Here is a 16,764-nt window from a genome sequence, read left to right as displayed (position 1 = left end):
TGAAATCTCTTACAAGGTTCTAGTCACATAGGATGTATCTAATTTCATTTAGAGTTATGTCAGTCACTTTCACAAAATCAGAAGTTAGCAACAAAGAACTGGTAAGATGGATTGGTGAATATAAAGTGCTTGCTGTACACGCATGAGTACTAGAGTTCAGATCCCCAGACCTAGTTAAAGCCAAAAGCACACCCATGGCAAGATCAGAGACAGAATTTCCTGGAAGCTACAGGACCAGCTAGTCTGGTGAATACTGGAGTGAACAAGGGACTCTGCCTCAAAATGAGGTAGAAGGTGAGGACCATCACTTGAAGAGTTTGTCTCCTCCACACATGGGACATGGCACATATGTGGCACATTTCTGCACATGAAAACACACACACACAATACAATTAAAAATCCAGTCTGGAGAGATGTCTGAGTGGTTAAGGCACTTGCCCACAAAGCCTAATGACTCGAGCTCGATTCCACAATACCCACATAAAGCCAGGTGCACAAAGTAGTGCATACATCTGGAATTCATCTGTAGAAGCTGGAGGCCCTGGCATGCCCATTGTTTCTGTCTCTCTATCTCTCTCTGCTTGCAAATAAATGTTTTTAATTTTATTTATTTATTTGTTTTAGAGAGAGACAGAAAGAGACAGGTGAAAAGAACAGGTACACCATAGCCTTCAGCCACTGCAAACAAACTCCAGACATATGTGCCACTCTGTGCACCTGGCTTACATGGGTCCTGGGGAATAGAACCTGGGTCCTTTGGCTTCATAGGCAAACACCTTAACCACTAAGCCATCTCTCCAGTCCAAATTTAAAAAAAAAATTTGGTTGATTTTTCAAGGTAGGGTCTCACTCTAGCCCAGACTGCCCCAGAATTCATTATGTGGTCTCGGGGTGGCCCGAACTCATAGCGATCCTCCTACCTCTGCCTCCCAAGTGCTGGGATTAAAGATGTAAGCCACCATGCCTGGAAAAAATATTTTTTTAAAAAAAAAGAAGACAGAAAGAAAGAAATCTAGGGCTGGAGAGATGGCTTAGCAGTTTAAAGTTCTTGCCTGTGAACTCTTAAGAACTCATGTTCAAATCTCCAGGTCCCAAATAAGCCAGACACACAGTGATGCAAGCATACAAGGTCACACATGTGCATGCACACAAGGGAATGCATGCATCTGGAATTTATATGCAGTGGCTGAAGGCCCTGGCACACCCATTCTCTCTCTTTCTTTCTGTTTTCCTCTTCCTCTCCCTCTCAAATAATAACAACAGAAACCTAAAAACATTTCTTTCTACCTAGAAATGATCAAAAACTCCTCTAAAGTACACTGCATTAAAAGTAAAGCAGTGAGGGCTGGAGGGATGGCTTAGCAGTTAAGGCATTTGCTTGCAAAACCAAAGGATCCTGGTTTGACACTCTAGGACCCACGTTAGCCAGATGTACGAGAGGGTGCATGCGTCTGGAGTTCATTTTCAGTGGCCAGAGGTACTGGCATGCCCATTCTCTCTCTCCTTCTGTCTTCCTCTTTCTCTTTCTCTCTCTCTCTCTCTAAAATAAATAAATAAAAATAACGTTTAAAAGAAAAAAGTAAAGCAGCAGATGGAAAGATAATTCTGCAGTTGAAGGCACTGGCTTGCAAAAACTTGACAACCCAGGTCCGTTTCCCCAGTACCCACAAAGAGATACATGCATCTAGAGCTCATTTGCAGTGGCAGGAGGACCTGGCATGCCCATACTCACTCTCTCACTCCCTTCCCCGGCCCCCCCCCCAGCCTCTTTCTCTGAATGTCTCTTCAAATATATATATATTTTTTTTTTTAATAGAGAGAAAAGCACTGAAAGAAACTGTGGTGACAATACTAGCCCTTCTACAGGACATAGCCAAAACCATGGTCACCACAAAACCCCTAGCTTTAAATGCTTACAACTAGAAAATATTAATGAGTAAAATATTCATCTCAGGAATGAAAAAGTAAGCCAAGAAACAGAAGAAAATAGAACAAAAGTAAAAAACAATCAATTAGAATCCTCCACCCTTCCCCCTACAAAAAACAGATAACTACACAGCAGAGCAGGCACATAAACCAAGAGCTGTGCTCTCAGTAAACAGGGATCTCAAAGTTGTCCAGAAGAGGGTTCTCTCTGCAGGCCTGGGCTGTCCAAACCTTGCCCAGGCCAAAGAAAGGGTTGGGCCTGGCCCAGCTCCTGGGAGGTGATTTATGAGCTGCAGAAAGGTCCTGTCTGCTAAGTGTATGTGCTTTCCTGGACTTCATGCTGCACCAACAGTTTAGACAGAAGTTATACATGGAGGCCCAAGACTAGGAAGTATACAGAAGTTAAAAATTGATCTTGTAACCAAAACCAGCCAGTGGTACAGGAGGCCTAATACCCAGTCTGTAGTAAGAACCCTGGACACCAAAGCTTAGGGGATGTCCCTGGATTGAATGCTTCATACCTGTCGCCATACCCAGAAGCCTGCCCCACAGTGCTCTTGGGCTCCTCCCCAAGTATCTTACCCTCTGTAGACTTAAACCTGCTCCTTTGTCTAAGAGCATGGTAATATTCTGCATCTTATGGCTCCTTTAATCCAATCCCCAATGCTGCAAGGTGGGTTTGGGGATCCTTGAACACACAAGCATAGGCAACACAGAATAAGAGTATATACACACAGTTTCCAGAAGGCAAGAGATGCTACTGGTGCAAACAAACATGAATGAAGAAGGAAAGTAAGCACATCTGATATATATTACTAAACATATAAATCACGAAAGTAGAAAGAACCAGCAACCATAAGGAACATTGAAAAAAATCTATCACTTTACTGGCCACAGTAGCACAATTCTATAACCCCAGCATAAGGATTATGAGTTCTAGACCAGCCTGGGCTACATAGAGAGACCCTGTTGTCTCAAAATAAATAAATCCCCCAAAAAGTACTGATCACAATGATTTTATACATGAGTCCTATCAATTTAAAAGCAACATATTGCCAAAGCTGCTTCTGGGCATGAGTATCTTTCGATACTCATCCTACAATGGTAACCTAACCCTGATGCCAAAACAGCACTGTGCATGTATGCACACATCCCACAAATGCACAGGAGCCACAGTTTGTTGCAATTTTAAATCCATTTGTGAAATCCTAGAGAAAACAGTGGCATTCACACCCCAGCAACTTCTTGAGAAAAAATATGATCAAGGAGGTTTACTCCAAGAACACAAAATAAGATCATTAGATCATTAGTACAAAGCACATATTTGCTTTTGTCAGTCAACACTGAAAGAAACCACACACCCATCTTGCTTCTACCAAAAAGCTGCTGAGAGTATCATCATTCAGCATTACCTTACACACAGGAAGAGATTTCTGCAACCTGTAAAAGAATACTTACTAGGACCCCAACAGTTACCAGGCTGAAAGGAGTCTTTACCTTTCGAGGCTCCCTGCCAACAGTGGAAGGAGGCAGCGATGCATGAACCAGCTCTGTGCATTGTTGGTACTTAATGACTACTTGAAAGTCAGCTTATCTGATCAGTAGTCAAAGAATGGTTACCTTACCTCTCTGATTCTCTTGATTTGAATGTAGTTTAACCGTCCCCAGTCAAGTTCATCCTTAAATACAAAAAGATGAATCGTCAATGCTAAGGTAATAATAAGTTTAATTTGGCTACTACACTATAGATATGGCTCATCCAGAACCTAGACAATGAATGTAAATCTTTGCAGAACTGAACAGTGCACTCAAATGATCATGGCATGTCCTCTTCTGTTGCTTCTTCCTTCCCACTGAAGCCAGAAACAAGATCCAACTACAAACATTACACAGGGATCACTCTTTCTACCAGTTCATCAAGGCAGATGCTACTTGACTAGCTTGGAAAGAAAACTGACAGATTGTATACCAACAGGGAAGAGAACAAAGTGAAGTATCTCAAGTGTAGCTTTATAGGGCATTGTATACTTGTTGATAAGAGACCCATTGAGACACAGCAAAGGTACACACAGAAGTTCTACCAGTGATATTTGATGCCTAATCAGTTGAGGAGAAAAAACTTGATCAGAAAAAAAAAAAATTAGGAGCTGGAGAGATAGCTTAACAGTTAGGGCACTTGCTACAAAGGATCCAGATTCAATTCCCCAGAACCCACATAAGCCAGATGCCCAAGGTAGCACATACATCTTGAGTTCGTTTGCAATGGCTAGAGGCCCTGGTGTGCACCTGTACTCACTCCCTCTCTACTTCTCTTTCTTTCCCTCAAATAAATAAAAATTTAAAAATGGATTAAGAAGAAAAAAAATGTTTTAAAGAAATGAAATGGAGGCTACTAGGTTAAGTTCCTGTTAAGTCCATTGTCTAAATTTAGTTGAAAGTAGCAAAGGCCCTGAGGGCATACCAGTGCACAACAGAGATGTGGAACCAGCAGCCCCTTAACTCTGTAGGCTGGACACTCATTTCTCACAAGTGACCAAAGCATGGCATTCTGCAATAGGACCAGGCCACTAAGATCTAAGAGGACAGTGAGTAATGACTATCTGCAGTGACTTCAGCTCAGGTCTCAGCACCACCATAATTCTCATACAGTCACCAAGCTGAGACAGAGCCCTCAGGAAGCTGATGGCTCCCAGCTCCGCATGAGGCAATGACAAGTAAATGGAACCAACCTTGGGATGCCGTAGCTCTCCTCGCTGTCTGCAAGCCTGCCAGGCCTAAAAGGACATAACATACAGTTTCAAAACAATTTAATAGCTAACTAAATTTAATTCATATTACAATACATTGTGACCAAAGAAAATTTACAAATTTAGTGTTTTCAATCAACTTTATAAAACTGGCCTCAGACCTCTATCCACCTATTCTTCCAGCAGTTGTTACTTAATGCTCAGTGTGGCTGGCTCTACCACCACCACTTGAGAGAAAATCTCTCTTCCACATCAGGGTGTGCAAGCACTGATGGTGTGGGCCAGCCACCTCTCAGCACCCATGCCACAGCAGAGACTTACTTTAAATGCTTCCACAAGCGCGAGGCAGTCACTCTTACTATTACCCGAGAAGTTGACTTTGTTCCTGCACACAGATAACAGACCAGATTCCACACCATTAGGAATACGAGTATTAAGAATATAAAAGTAACAGGAATATGGATGTTAGTATTATTGATAAAACATGAGCAATGTGGATATGAACATTAAGTACCTATATCCATCCAGATGCTGCCGAAAAGGCATCGTGAAAAAATTCTTCAGAGAAAGAGCTGCCGCTAACAACAGAAAACACAGAGAATGAGGACTGCTAGCACATGACAGCACATACACTTTCCAGGGACACACTTGTCTCCACACTTACCTATAATGAGACATTCATCCAGGCATCCAAACACATGCCCAAGCACGATGAGTTTCCCCAGCTGCTGACTGACAGGGAGCTGAGCCAGCACTCTTCCTAAGAAGGTCAATTCGCCATCATGAGGGTTTTCATCTTCTCTCTGCCCACTAACTGCCAGTGCTCCAACCTTATGAAACAAATTAATGCCATTAACAAACCCTGACATATCCAGATGCCCTTTATCCTTAAGGTGGAAAGTGCAAGACATGAAATAAATACCAACTTTTGGTTGATAAGGTTCTAAATAAACTTATCAAAGGATAATGTTACCAACATGCTCTTGAAACTTTCACTACTTCACTATTTTTAGGTAAGTATGCTACTGGCAGGCAACACACAAGGAGGCTTCCACAAGTTCACTCAGCTCCCATCTTAATAGCTCACACACAGTACCAAAGAGTTCAGAACACAGTCACCCACCACAAACACTCAACTACAATTGTCAAACAATTGTCAGACATTGTGACCAGGCAGCCTGTCTAAGGGCAAAAAAAGAGTGGCTTCCTCAGCTTTGAGTGGCAGAAGCACAGCATCTTTGGCCCCATTAAAGAGCATGGACTAGGATACAGGTGATCCCTAGGCCGGTGGGAGTAAGTTACAAGAGCCAGGAGTGGGTTGCAGAGGCTAAAATGGGAACAGCAGGGTCTCTGGCATGAGGTGGAAGAGCGGAACTAGAGAAATGAAGAAAGCAAGCTGATAGGGAAAGAACAGAGGTCTCTGCATGCTTCTCAGGACAAGACTCTCAGGGAGGAGGTGTGCTGGGCTTCCTTGACAACAGAGCTAGCCTAGAGCCACATACTAAGCATTTACAACATCCAAGATATTTTAAAAGTTGTGAAGTTTAGACTCCCCCACAAAGTAAACATCTTAGCTTTGCCTACACTGCCCCACCTCCTTTAGGAGAAGGATGGTACGCTCGATGTCACTCAGACTAGGTGGAGAAAGGGCAGTTGCCAGCAGTGCTCTTGGTTCACCCATGTCAAGTAACTTCACTTTCAGTATTGTGCTTCCCAATGGACAACGCTGAAAAGAACAAAACTTCAATTCAGAGATAGTAAGTAAATCAATCAACAGTCACATGACTTGTACTCTACAGAGAAATACAACAGAAAGGGAGAAAGGAAAGAAACAAAAAAGCAGAGATCAAGAGCAGAGATGGGGGCTGGAGAGATGGCTTAACAGTTACAGTGCTTGCCCAGGATCCAGGTCCAATTCCCCAATACCCACATAAGCCAGATGCACAGATGGCACATGCATCTGGAGTTCCTTTGCAGTGGCTAGTGGCCCTGGCTTGCCCATTCTCTCCCTCTTAAATAAATATTTAAAAAGGAAAAAAAAAAAAAGAGCAGAGATAGTACAAAAATGCACAGCTGGCAAAACTGCTGAGAATAAGTGACTACAATGTGCTCAGCTTCAAACAGGACAGTAACCCACCTCTTCCAAGGCTCAGAGAACCTCGAGGAAGAGGGGGCAGAAAAAATTTAAGAGCAGGAAGAGGAGAAGGGCTCCAAAACATTGTTTTCTAGATATAACATGGCCATTACACTCATCAACTCACAGCAGCTGTGATTTCCAGCCAAAGAGTGAGTCTATCAATACTTCACCATTGATATGAAAAGGCTACATGAGAGCCTAGACTTCCCAAACTAGCTAAGATCAGCTAATGGTTGCTGGGAGAGGAGGAATCAGATTCTTCAATGGTGTAGCCATGCCATTTCACCATAAATAACCTTATATATGGGATCATGCAAGCAGCTCTAATTTAACTCACTAGTTTTTTTTACAGAGATAAAATTAATATGGGGAAGAACAGTGCTGATGGGGGAAAATAAGAGAGGGTAACTGAGGAAAATAAGATCAAAATACATTATATACATGTATGAAAATGGAAAAAAATTAAAATTTAAAAATAGAAACGAGGGCTAAAGAGATGGCTTAGCAGTTAAAGTGCTTGCCTGCAAAGCCTAAGGACCCATGTTTGACTCTCCAGGTCCCATGTAAGCCAAATGCACAAAAGATGAGGCAAGCGCAAAGTTACATATGTCCACTAGGTGGTGCAAGCATCTGGAGTTCGACCTCGGTGGCTGAGGCCCTGGTGCAGCAATTCTCTCTTTCTCTCTCTCTCTTATAAAAAGTAAAAGAAAAAAAAAACGAAATGGGACTAGTAGGAGGAAGAAAAGTTTCAAAGGAAGAGGAGGGGATAAAAATTATGAGAAGGTAGCAAAAACAAAATAAAGAGAACAGAGAAGAGTGAGAAAGAAGAAATGATAGGAAAGAGAGCTAGGTGTGGTGACACCTGTAATCCCAGCATGGTCCATAGGAGGTACTGTCTCAAAAAACTGAAAAATGTGAAGAGTTCAGGGTAGGGGAAAAGAGGGGAGGAGGAAAGACCATGTTTGGTAAGGTGGTGAATGGGGAGAGGATAGGGGAGGGGAGAGAGGGAAGAAAGGGGAGGCATAAAGACCAGGTTTGGCATGGTGGTGAATGCCTGTGATCCTAGCACTTTAGAGGCTAAGGCAGGAGATTGTGGATTTAAAACCAGCCTGGACTATATAGCAACATGTCATCTCTAAATAACTATGAAGGGGAAAGAGACCAAACACTAGGAAAGAAAAGACTAAAGAAGACTGGAAGGGACAGAAAAGTGGGGTGGGGTGGAGGGGAGAGGGAAGGAGAGGAAGAAAGGCAGGCCAAAAGCCGCTCACAACCACTCACTGTAAAGCAAAGAGAGTAGCAAGGTTAAGAAATAACTACAGAGCCGGCAAACAGGTAGCAGTAGAATATGCAATGCTAAACAGACTCTAAGCTAGTGTTATGATGCAAGACCAGCAGTCAGTGATGTTTCTGGAACCAAAATTATAGGACAACCAAAACCTGATTTAGCCTGCTCAGCAAAACTCTTTTAAAATCTAACTTTGATTATGACCAGTCACCAAAGCATATTACCAAAATCTCAGGAACAACATGATCAGGGATGGTGCTGTCCCAGAAATCCTTGTGTATCAGTCTGTAACAGTATCCTTTAGACACTCGTCCAGCACGGCCTGCAAAGGAGACATGCTCAACACCAAGCAGAATGAATCACTTTAATAACATGGAGAAAATAAATAAGCCATTAAAAAGCAACCAAGAAAAAATTCTTAATTAGCTTCTACCAGACTAGCTCAAGTAAAAACTTTAGACTATGTCAGTGTACACTTACAAATTATTTTTACTACAGTTATTATAAAAATATTATAAATAAAAATGACCAATTGTTTAAAAATCCATTGTACACTTGAAAAGGAAACCACCTAGCCCATGTGTAATGGCACAAAGCACTTACAAAACATTTCTTACAAGGCTCAGTATATACTAGTACAAACAGGCTATCGAAGGAAAGGCCTGCAGCTGGTGACAAGCTGTGGCTCAACCACTGCAACTGTCAGAATGAGGAGCAGCCCCCTCCTGCCCAGATCATCATTGCTTCTGTTTGTCTGACCTAATATCTCTGCAAAGCTTCCTTCAAGTTGGGCAGTACATATGAAATGAGAGAACTGTACACAAAAAGAGCTCAGAGCTCAGAGCCAAGTCTAGCAGAAGATGACCATGACACAAACTATTAGGTTTTTGTGACTATATCATTTGTGGAGTAAAAACAAAATCTTCTAAGAAAAAAAGAGGGAATGTCCTCAACAAATACACAGTTTTAAAATACAGGGTATAACCAAGTGAGGTGGCACATGACTCAAATCCCACCACTTTCGAGAGAAGCAGGAGTATCTCTCCAAGTTCAAAGTCAGTCTGGCCTACACAGTGAATTCCAAGCCAGGTAGGTGAGATTCTGAAATAATAAAAAATAATGAGCAAGAGTCACAGACAGGCATTTCACTGAAGAGCTGCCGATATTAGGTAAACACAAGAAAAACTACATAACCTTCTGAGACCTTATGGAAATACAAGTCAAAACCAAATGAGATAGCATGATATATTCACTGAATGGCTAAAATGAAGACAGTTCTGACACTATCTGCTAGTAAGGATATGGAGAAGGGGCTCACATATTGCTGAGGGAATGTAAACTGGTATGGCCACTATGGAAGCCATTCTTTAGCAAAACACACACACACACACACACACACACACACACACACACACACACACAAATACATGACCATATGACCCAGTGATTACAATTACCCAAAGGAAATAAAAACTTAAGGTCACGCAAAAACCTATACATCAATATTCACGCCTGCTTTGCTCCTTATAAGCCAAGAATGAGAGAAAGCTCCAATGTCCTTTGACAGGTGACTGCAGTGAATACTCTCAGCAATACAAGAGAATGAAATTCCAGCCCTACAGAAACTTGGCTGGACCCTGAGGCCAGGATGATAAGTGAAAAAGCCAATCTGCAAAGACTGCAGGGTATGTATTTCACTGCCTAGCCTCGTGGAAGACAAAACTACAAGGTTGAAGGTGGGGGGGCACCAGCAGGTACAACAGTATAGGCAGCAAGCACAAAGTAGGCTTTTCCCAGCAGTGGGACAGATCTGTACTCTGACCAAACCTACATACACAGGAGTATGTGTAAACTGCAAGAGAGGAGGGTACAGCACAGTGGTACTGTACCAATGTTGCAATTTACTTTAGACTATCAGGAGGGAACTGGAAGGACACCAGAGATTCTATGCACTAGTTTTCCATTTCCTATAGGGGAAAATATGATTTAAATTTTTTTCTAATTATAGACATTTTCAAAATGAAGAAAAGGTTAATCTCAAGAATGACCCAAAGATAATCAATTTTAACTATTTTGTATATTTCTAGTCATTTCTTTGTGAGCACTGGGGTTTTGGAGGGAAACTGGAAGAAGGTTAGACATGGTGAGATGAGTTTTGCTGATGTTCTGTTTTCATTTAACTTTACAAAACAATCCAGCTTGACATGAGTTCTTTCTCTTGAGACTTTCAACAGCCGGATTAGAATGGTGCCTTCAGCAGCTCTCAGACCTCTCAGGACAAGGCACTTCAGGAGAGGTAACACAGCAGGAGGCCTGAAGTCAGATTTTTGGGTCAAATCTCAGCCACATCCCCCACCACACACACAGAGAGAGAACCTTGGGCAGTTTCTATTTCCCTGTATCTCAGACTAGAGTGTTAATAAAGACACTGCATACTCATTCATGGTTGTCATGAGAACTAAATGAGAAGAGAAAATACCTAAATAGTATCTGCCAACAGTGCCCTAAAGTAAGCACTCCTAAAGTTGCTTTATTTATTTGTTGGTTTCTTGAGGTAGGGTCTTGCTCTCTAGCCCAGGCTGACCTGGAATTCACTATGTAGTCTCAGGGTGGTGACCTCAAACTCACAGCAATCCACCTATCTCTGCTTCTCAAGTGCTGGGATCAAAGGCATTGCCACCATGCCTGGAAAAGTTGCTTTATTTTTAAAATATTTTTATTTGCAAGAGGGAAAAGGGGGGAGAATGCATACATGTATATTCCAAGGTCTCTTGTCACTGCAAACTATAAATGTATGTGCCACTTTGTGCACCTGGCTTTAGGTGGGTACTGGGGAACTGAATCCAGGCCAGCAGGCTTTGCAAGGTAGCACTTTTAACCACTAAGCCATTTCCTCAGGCTATGCTTTACATTTTTCCATTTTTTTTTTTAATGAGAGAGAGCATGCTTTATTTTTTGATGGAGTAATTTCCTACAGAAACTCTTCTAATGGTCTTCTGCTAACTTTCCACATAAGGTTCTCTAGGAAAACACAATCATGTCTCAGTATGACCATAGTTGCTGCCCCCTGAAGCCAGTTCCTGGGGACAGCAAATGGTGTCACCTAGGGTAGGAGTGTTATGAACTCACCTCTCTATAGCCAAAGCATCCCACCTCCCCAAAACACACATACTTCACCGCACTTTGGCTATGTACCAGTGATTCAGCAAACCTTGAGCCCTCTGAGAAATCATAGAAAAGAATACCCTATGGCTGCAGAGATGGCTTAGCCACTAAGGCACTTGCCTGGGAAGCCTAAGGACCCGTGTTCTACTCTCCAGATTCCCACGTTAGCTATATGCACAAAGGCAAGTGCAAGGTCACACAAAATAAAAAAAATAATAATAAGATACTTAAAGAAAAATATCCTAAAAACACCAGTGCCTGGAGGAGATCAGAGGAAGCTCATCAAAATCAGTGAAGTAATCCACTTGGATACCATAACTATGAAACAAAAAGTTTAGCATATGTGCTGCCAAAGTGGGCACATGCAATAAAAGTTGCTAAATTTCACAGTGATAAGTGTTAAGAGGATAGGTCACCTGTCACTTTTATGTCCCTGGCACACTGGGAGAGGACAAAGCCCTGAGTCATCACACCCTCAGTATGCTTTGCCACAACTGCCTTACCTTTTCTCTGGTCACAGCTGGTCTTAGAGGCCCACCTCAATCGCAGACTCTGATAATTTGTATCTTCATCACAAACCAGAGTTCTGGTCAGACAAAAATCTATAACTGCCATTTTTAGAAAAAGCAGTATAAGTACCATGCTAACAACACAGCATTAATAGCAAACCACAAAGCAGTGATAAAACAGCATGAACCTGCAACTGCTAGAATTAATGTGCTTTCAGAAACCTCTGGAAATGTGCTGGCTGCTCACTACTGCCAAGGTCAGCACTACAAGTCTTTCAGTCTTTGTAAGGCACCTATGAAGTATCATAAGAAGAATAAAGCTATCCAAAAATATCATTATATCATGAGTAGGGAAGAGCAGCAAACTTCTTGGACATAAAAGGAACAGATGTTCTATCATCTTAACAGGATTCAAACCCTGTGTCCATGTCTGTCTCTGTATCTGTCTGTATGCCTGTTTTCTCTGTGCTTCAGAGTCCTCATCTGTCAGACTCAAGTGATGGAACCCCTTTCAGCTATCCCCTGGACAGTCCCTCCTGTCCTATGAGTAGAGCAGACTGTCCTTTGGAGAAATGGTGGCTAACTTCTCTCCTACCTCCCATGCTCAGAGTACCTCCTCACTGCTACTGCCTTCCTCAGATTATGCTATGCAACACCCTTCTCTACACTTGGCTCCCTGGTCTTCTCACACCAGTCCTGACTTACTTTTGATGATTATGAAACCATGATACAGTACTAACCACATTTACTCTTGGAGTCTTGGAAGCTCTCCCTTCCAACATCCTTGTTTTAGCAACATCTTCCTATTACCACACCTTTGGCCTGCCAGCCCACTGTACTCCTTCCTCGACCCCAATTTTAAGCCAGAACCCCTATCTTCTCTCTCTCCTGCTGTTGGGACCCTGCCCCAGCCATGCTTCTCCCCATCAGGACCTAAATTTCTTCATCTACACCCTGTTTAGCTGTTCCTTATGACACCCTGCCCTCCCACCTTCTTCCCTGACTTCCCTTCTGACCATTCAACTGCAAGTCCAGGAACTACAGAGACATGTAGCTTGGTACTCTTTTGATTCCTGACTCTGTCCTCCTATGTCCTAATATCAGTACAAACCAGGTGAATGACAGTTGTCCCTCTACTCCATGCAGTCTACAAAGTGCCAAAGGAAACCACACAAGCCCGACTTTCTGGACACCATCCACCTGCTCTGCTACCATAAGGTGTGTGTTCCATGTCTTCGGCTCAGTCTCTCCAATAAAGGAAAGGTGACATCTTCTAGTCCTCAAAGCAGACAGATCATGAGGACCACTGGACTCCAAGGCCACCCACCCTCCCTGCTTGCCTCTGTCCCCTGCAACTGTCTGACTCACGGCTCCCACCATTCTTTCTTGAGCCAACTGTAAGCAGGCATTTTTGCCTACACCAAAACAGCCCGTCCAAGTCTGAAATCAATAGCCAGTTCTCAGTAGTCTCTCAGCTGCCCCATCATCAAAACGGGATGTGCTCTCTCCCTCCTGAATCCAGTCCCATTTGCTGCCAGGCCTCTGAGCTCACCAAGCTTTCTCCTGCTTCACTGTCACCTTCTGCAGCATCTCTCTAATCTCACACCTTTAAGCCCTGGAACTCCCTTGACCTGTGTACCACAGTCCACTCACTCATTGATCCTGGTCTCTGGACTCACAGCACCTTTGGCTATCCTCAGTATTCTACCCAGTCTGTTCCTGGCAATCTGCACTACCTCTCAGAGACTCTGGTCCCCTCCAGTTTCTCAGGCTCAGATCACAATTCCTTATAAGGTTCCCCAAACTTCAGAATCAACCCAGAACCTGATGCTGCTGTCCCCTTGTCAATCATCAGCTCTCACCCAGGGTTTTGGGATCCCTGAAATTCCTATCCTTTTCCAATTTCAGTCTATTCTCAGAGCTGATCATGCGATCTTTCTTCTTCACCACACTCAACAAATATGACCTAGGATTCCACTGCTTTCCCTTACCCATCGTGGTCTGACATCCCCAGCCTCTGCTACCTTGTAGCCACATTGACTAAGACTGGATTCACATGTCCCCCATAGGAAGAACTCTTCCCAACACTCCCTGCTCTCACCCTCCCTGACCTTTCTTTCTTATACTCCAAGTCCTTAACTTTACTACATGTTCGCACTTATCTCAGTTAATCTTTTCAATACTCACCTGTGAATGAATCATGAGAATAAAGACTTCTTATCTATCTTGTTTCTACAGCTTCCACTGGCACAGAAGCAAAACACTATTAACTGTCCCTTTCCCTGGATTATCCAATTCTCCCCTCTTGCTGCTCCTAAACTCTCTTCCTTCTGCTGGAATCACAGCTCACTTGTCATTCAGGTTGGTCTGTGGTGCTCTGAATACAATGTCCCCCCAAAACGCATGTGTTTTGATTTGAGCTGGTGTCTACTTGGGAGGTGGAACGCTGCTGGAGGAGGGCTTAGGAGTATTAAGCCAGCTTCCCTTGCCAGATCCAACTCACTCTCCCACTGCTTTTGACACCTGGTATGGAAGAAGTGATGTCCAGCCTCTGCTCATGAGGCATCCCCTCAATATTGTAAATCAAAATAAACCCCTTCTTTCCATCATCTGCTTTGTTGTAGCAACTTGAAGGTAACTACCACAAGGTCTCTGTTCAAATACCACTTACTCAGAGAAGTAGTCCCATATCATCCTATTTAAAAATATTTTCCCTAGTAACTAACCCTTTCCCTTGTTTCTTATATAACATCATTCTGTATATGAAACTGTCATTTTATCTACTAATCATTTGTCTTCCACCAGAATGTAGTCACTGTAATGAACGTCTTGGTCTTAATCACCATGGTTTCCATAGCCATATGCACTGGACTCTTGACATAATTAGTCAACATGGGACGGGTTTGCATAAGCTCTCAGGAACCCAGGCCATGCATACAGAAGGCAAGATGGTGGGGCCATCATGGCTACCTTCTAAATATGAAGAACAGAGGCTCTTCTCCATCACAGAATTCTACCAGGGAACCCCAAAGATCTGCTTCCCATCCAACCCTTAAAATTTCCATAGAGCAGCCATGCCTGAGTGAAATGGTAGGCTCAGAGGAGGAAATAATGAACCTAGAGGATAGACAGACACACGTGGCAACTCTGGAGGAAAGGAAGGCCTGTCAGTGACCCAGGTTAAGGTGGAGAAGCAAGCAGAGAGACTTTACCATATTTGACATCTGGAACTGTGACAGAACTCTCTGCAATGTTGGTAGACAGAATAATCTGTGGAACATCAAATAAAATGGGCTATCATTTGCATTCTAGACATTGCTGCTCAGTTAGAAAAGGTTTTGATGTTAAATATTAGTGTAAACAATAAGCTCAACACTTGAAGTCCACTACCTTTCTATTTTATGCAGGTCACAACTGATCAAGAAGCCTCTGATGTATGGAAAACCAGCCACACACAACACAGAAGATGCTTAAAAGAAGCCGGGCATGGTAGCACACATCTTTAATCCCAGCCAGCACTCAAGAGGCAGAGGTAGGAGGATCACCATGAGTTCGAGACCACCTTAAGACCACATAGTGAATTCCAGGTCAGCCTGAACTACAGTGAGACCCTACCTTGAAAACCAAAAATAAAAAGATACTTAAAAGCAGCAGGAAGACACTAACCAAGAACCTGTCCCTGGCCCTGGTATGGTGACTTTTGGGAAGGGATGGAACAAACATGTTAAATCATTGAGTGCTGGGCTGGAGATGGCTCGGTAGTTCAAGGCACTTGCTTGCTCAGCCTGATGGCCCAGGTTTGATTCCCCAGTACCCACATAAAGCCAAAGTGGTACATGCATCTGTAGTTCATTTGCAGCAGCTAGAAGCCTTGGCACACCTGTTCTCTCTCTGTCTCTACCTCTCTCTCAATGTTATCTCACAAATAAGTATAATAAAAATATTTGAAAACCAATCCACAAGCACCCTAGAGTAGTCTGGGATGTAGTCCAGAGTCGTGAAGACTACTACCTTCTGTGCTCACACCTTGTCCTCCAGCACTCCTACCTTTCTGTACCCAGGGACTGGGCTTAAAAACACATTATTCTGTTCTTCTAAAGTCACACTGGAATGGAGTGGATAAACCTGTAACCTAAGAAACAAAGTACCAAAATGAAATAATAAAAGTAGCAAAAATAAAGTAATATTACACAATACACATGAGCCATGAAAATGAGTAACTATTCACTGGGATAATTAAGCAAGGCATAAGCAATGCACAGCACTTCAAACATACCTTTTGTGAACTATGTTTGTGAGAAGCTCATGCATATAGTTTATTTCACCCAGACCTAGAGTGGGAAAAGAAGAAAAAAAGAAATAAATGTGTATTGATATAAGCTAACTTTTAAAATAAGATAATATTTTTTTTCAAAGATCTTACCAGTCTATTTTATTTGACTTATCCTTTTCACCTAACTATATCATAATTATAGAAATGCACAATGACATTAACTAGTACTAACTCAAAACTATTTTAAATACATATATATATATATATATATATATATATATATATATATATACACATATATATATATATGTATGTATTCTGGGCTGGAGAGATGGCTTAGCAGTTAAAGCACTTGCCTGCAAAGTTCATTTCCCCAGTACCCACATAAGCCAGATTCACAAAGTGGCACATGTGTCTGGAGTTCATTTACAGTGGCTAGAGGCCCTGGAGTGACCATATTCATTCATTCAGTCTGTCTGTGTCTGTGTCTGTCTCTGTCTCTCTCTCTCTCCTTGAAAATAAGTAAGAGAGAGAAAGAAAGTGTGTATGAGAGAGAGAGTGTGTGTGTGTATTCTTCCAGTGTTTTCCTTGTTGGAGCAGTGAGTACTGGCTATGTAAGTAATTTTACACTTCTTTTCTTCCCTCATGTTGTCCATTTTCCTACAATGTGCATACAAAACTCTTCTTATAAAAAAAAGTTTTTGCAGCCAAATATGGGA

The 16,764-nt window shown here is 42.5% G+C and overlaps 1 protein-coding gene across 1 annotated transcript in view; it reads right to left on the bottom strand.

Annotated features, from left to right (window-relative positions):
• Tdrd9 (tudor domain containing 9) overlaps positions 1–16,764 on the bottom strand; it is a 103,646-nt gene that overhangs the window by 36,009 nt on the left and 50,873 nt on the right. The window contains exons 10-20 of the mRNA XM_004665639.2: positions 16,049–16,103; positions 15,820–15,904; positions 14,985–15,042; positions 11,767–11,871; positions 8,323–8,420; positions 6,268–6,399; positions 5,338–5,503; positions 5,188–5,251; positions 4,995–5,058; positions 4,656–4,700; positions 3,552–3,605 (exon numbers count right to left, since the gene is read on the bottom strand). Coding sequence (XP_004665696.1) covers positions 3,552–3,605; positions 4,656–4,700; positions 4,995–5,058; positions 5,188–5,251; positions 5,338–5,503; positions 6,268–6,399; positions 8,323–8,420; positions 11,767–11,871; positions 14,985–15,042; positions 15,820–15,904; positions 16,049–16,103 — 926 coding nt within the window. The remainder of the gene's footprint in view (positions 1–3,551; positions 3,606–4,655; positions 4,701–4,994; positions 5,059–5,187; positions 5,252–5,337; positions 5,504–6,267; positions 6,400–8,322; positions 8,421–11,766; positions 11,872–14,984; positions 15,043–15,819; positions 15,905–16,048; positions 16,104–16,764) is intronic.

The sequence above is a fragment of the Jaculus jaculus genome, chromosome 7 (genome assembly GCF_020740685.1).
Source record: "Jaculus jaculus isolate mJacJac1 chromosome 7, mJacJac1.mat.Y.cur, whole genome shotgun sequence".
Classification (NCBI taxonomy): domain Eukaryota; kingdom Metazoa; phylum Chordata; class Mammalia; order Rodentia; family Dipodidae; genus Jaculus; species Jaculus jaculus.
The sequence above is the reverse complement of the archived record's forward strand: the minus strand, read 5'-3'. Positions and strand labels throughout refer to the sequence as shown.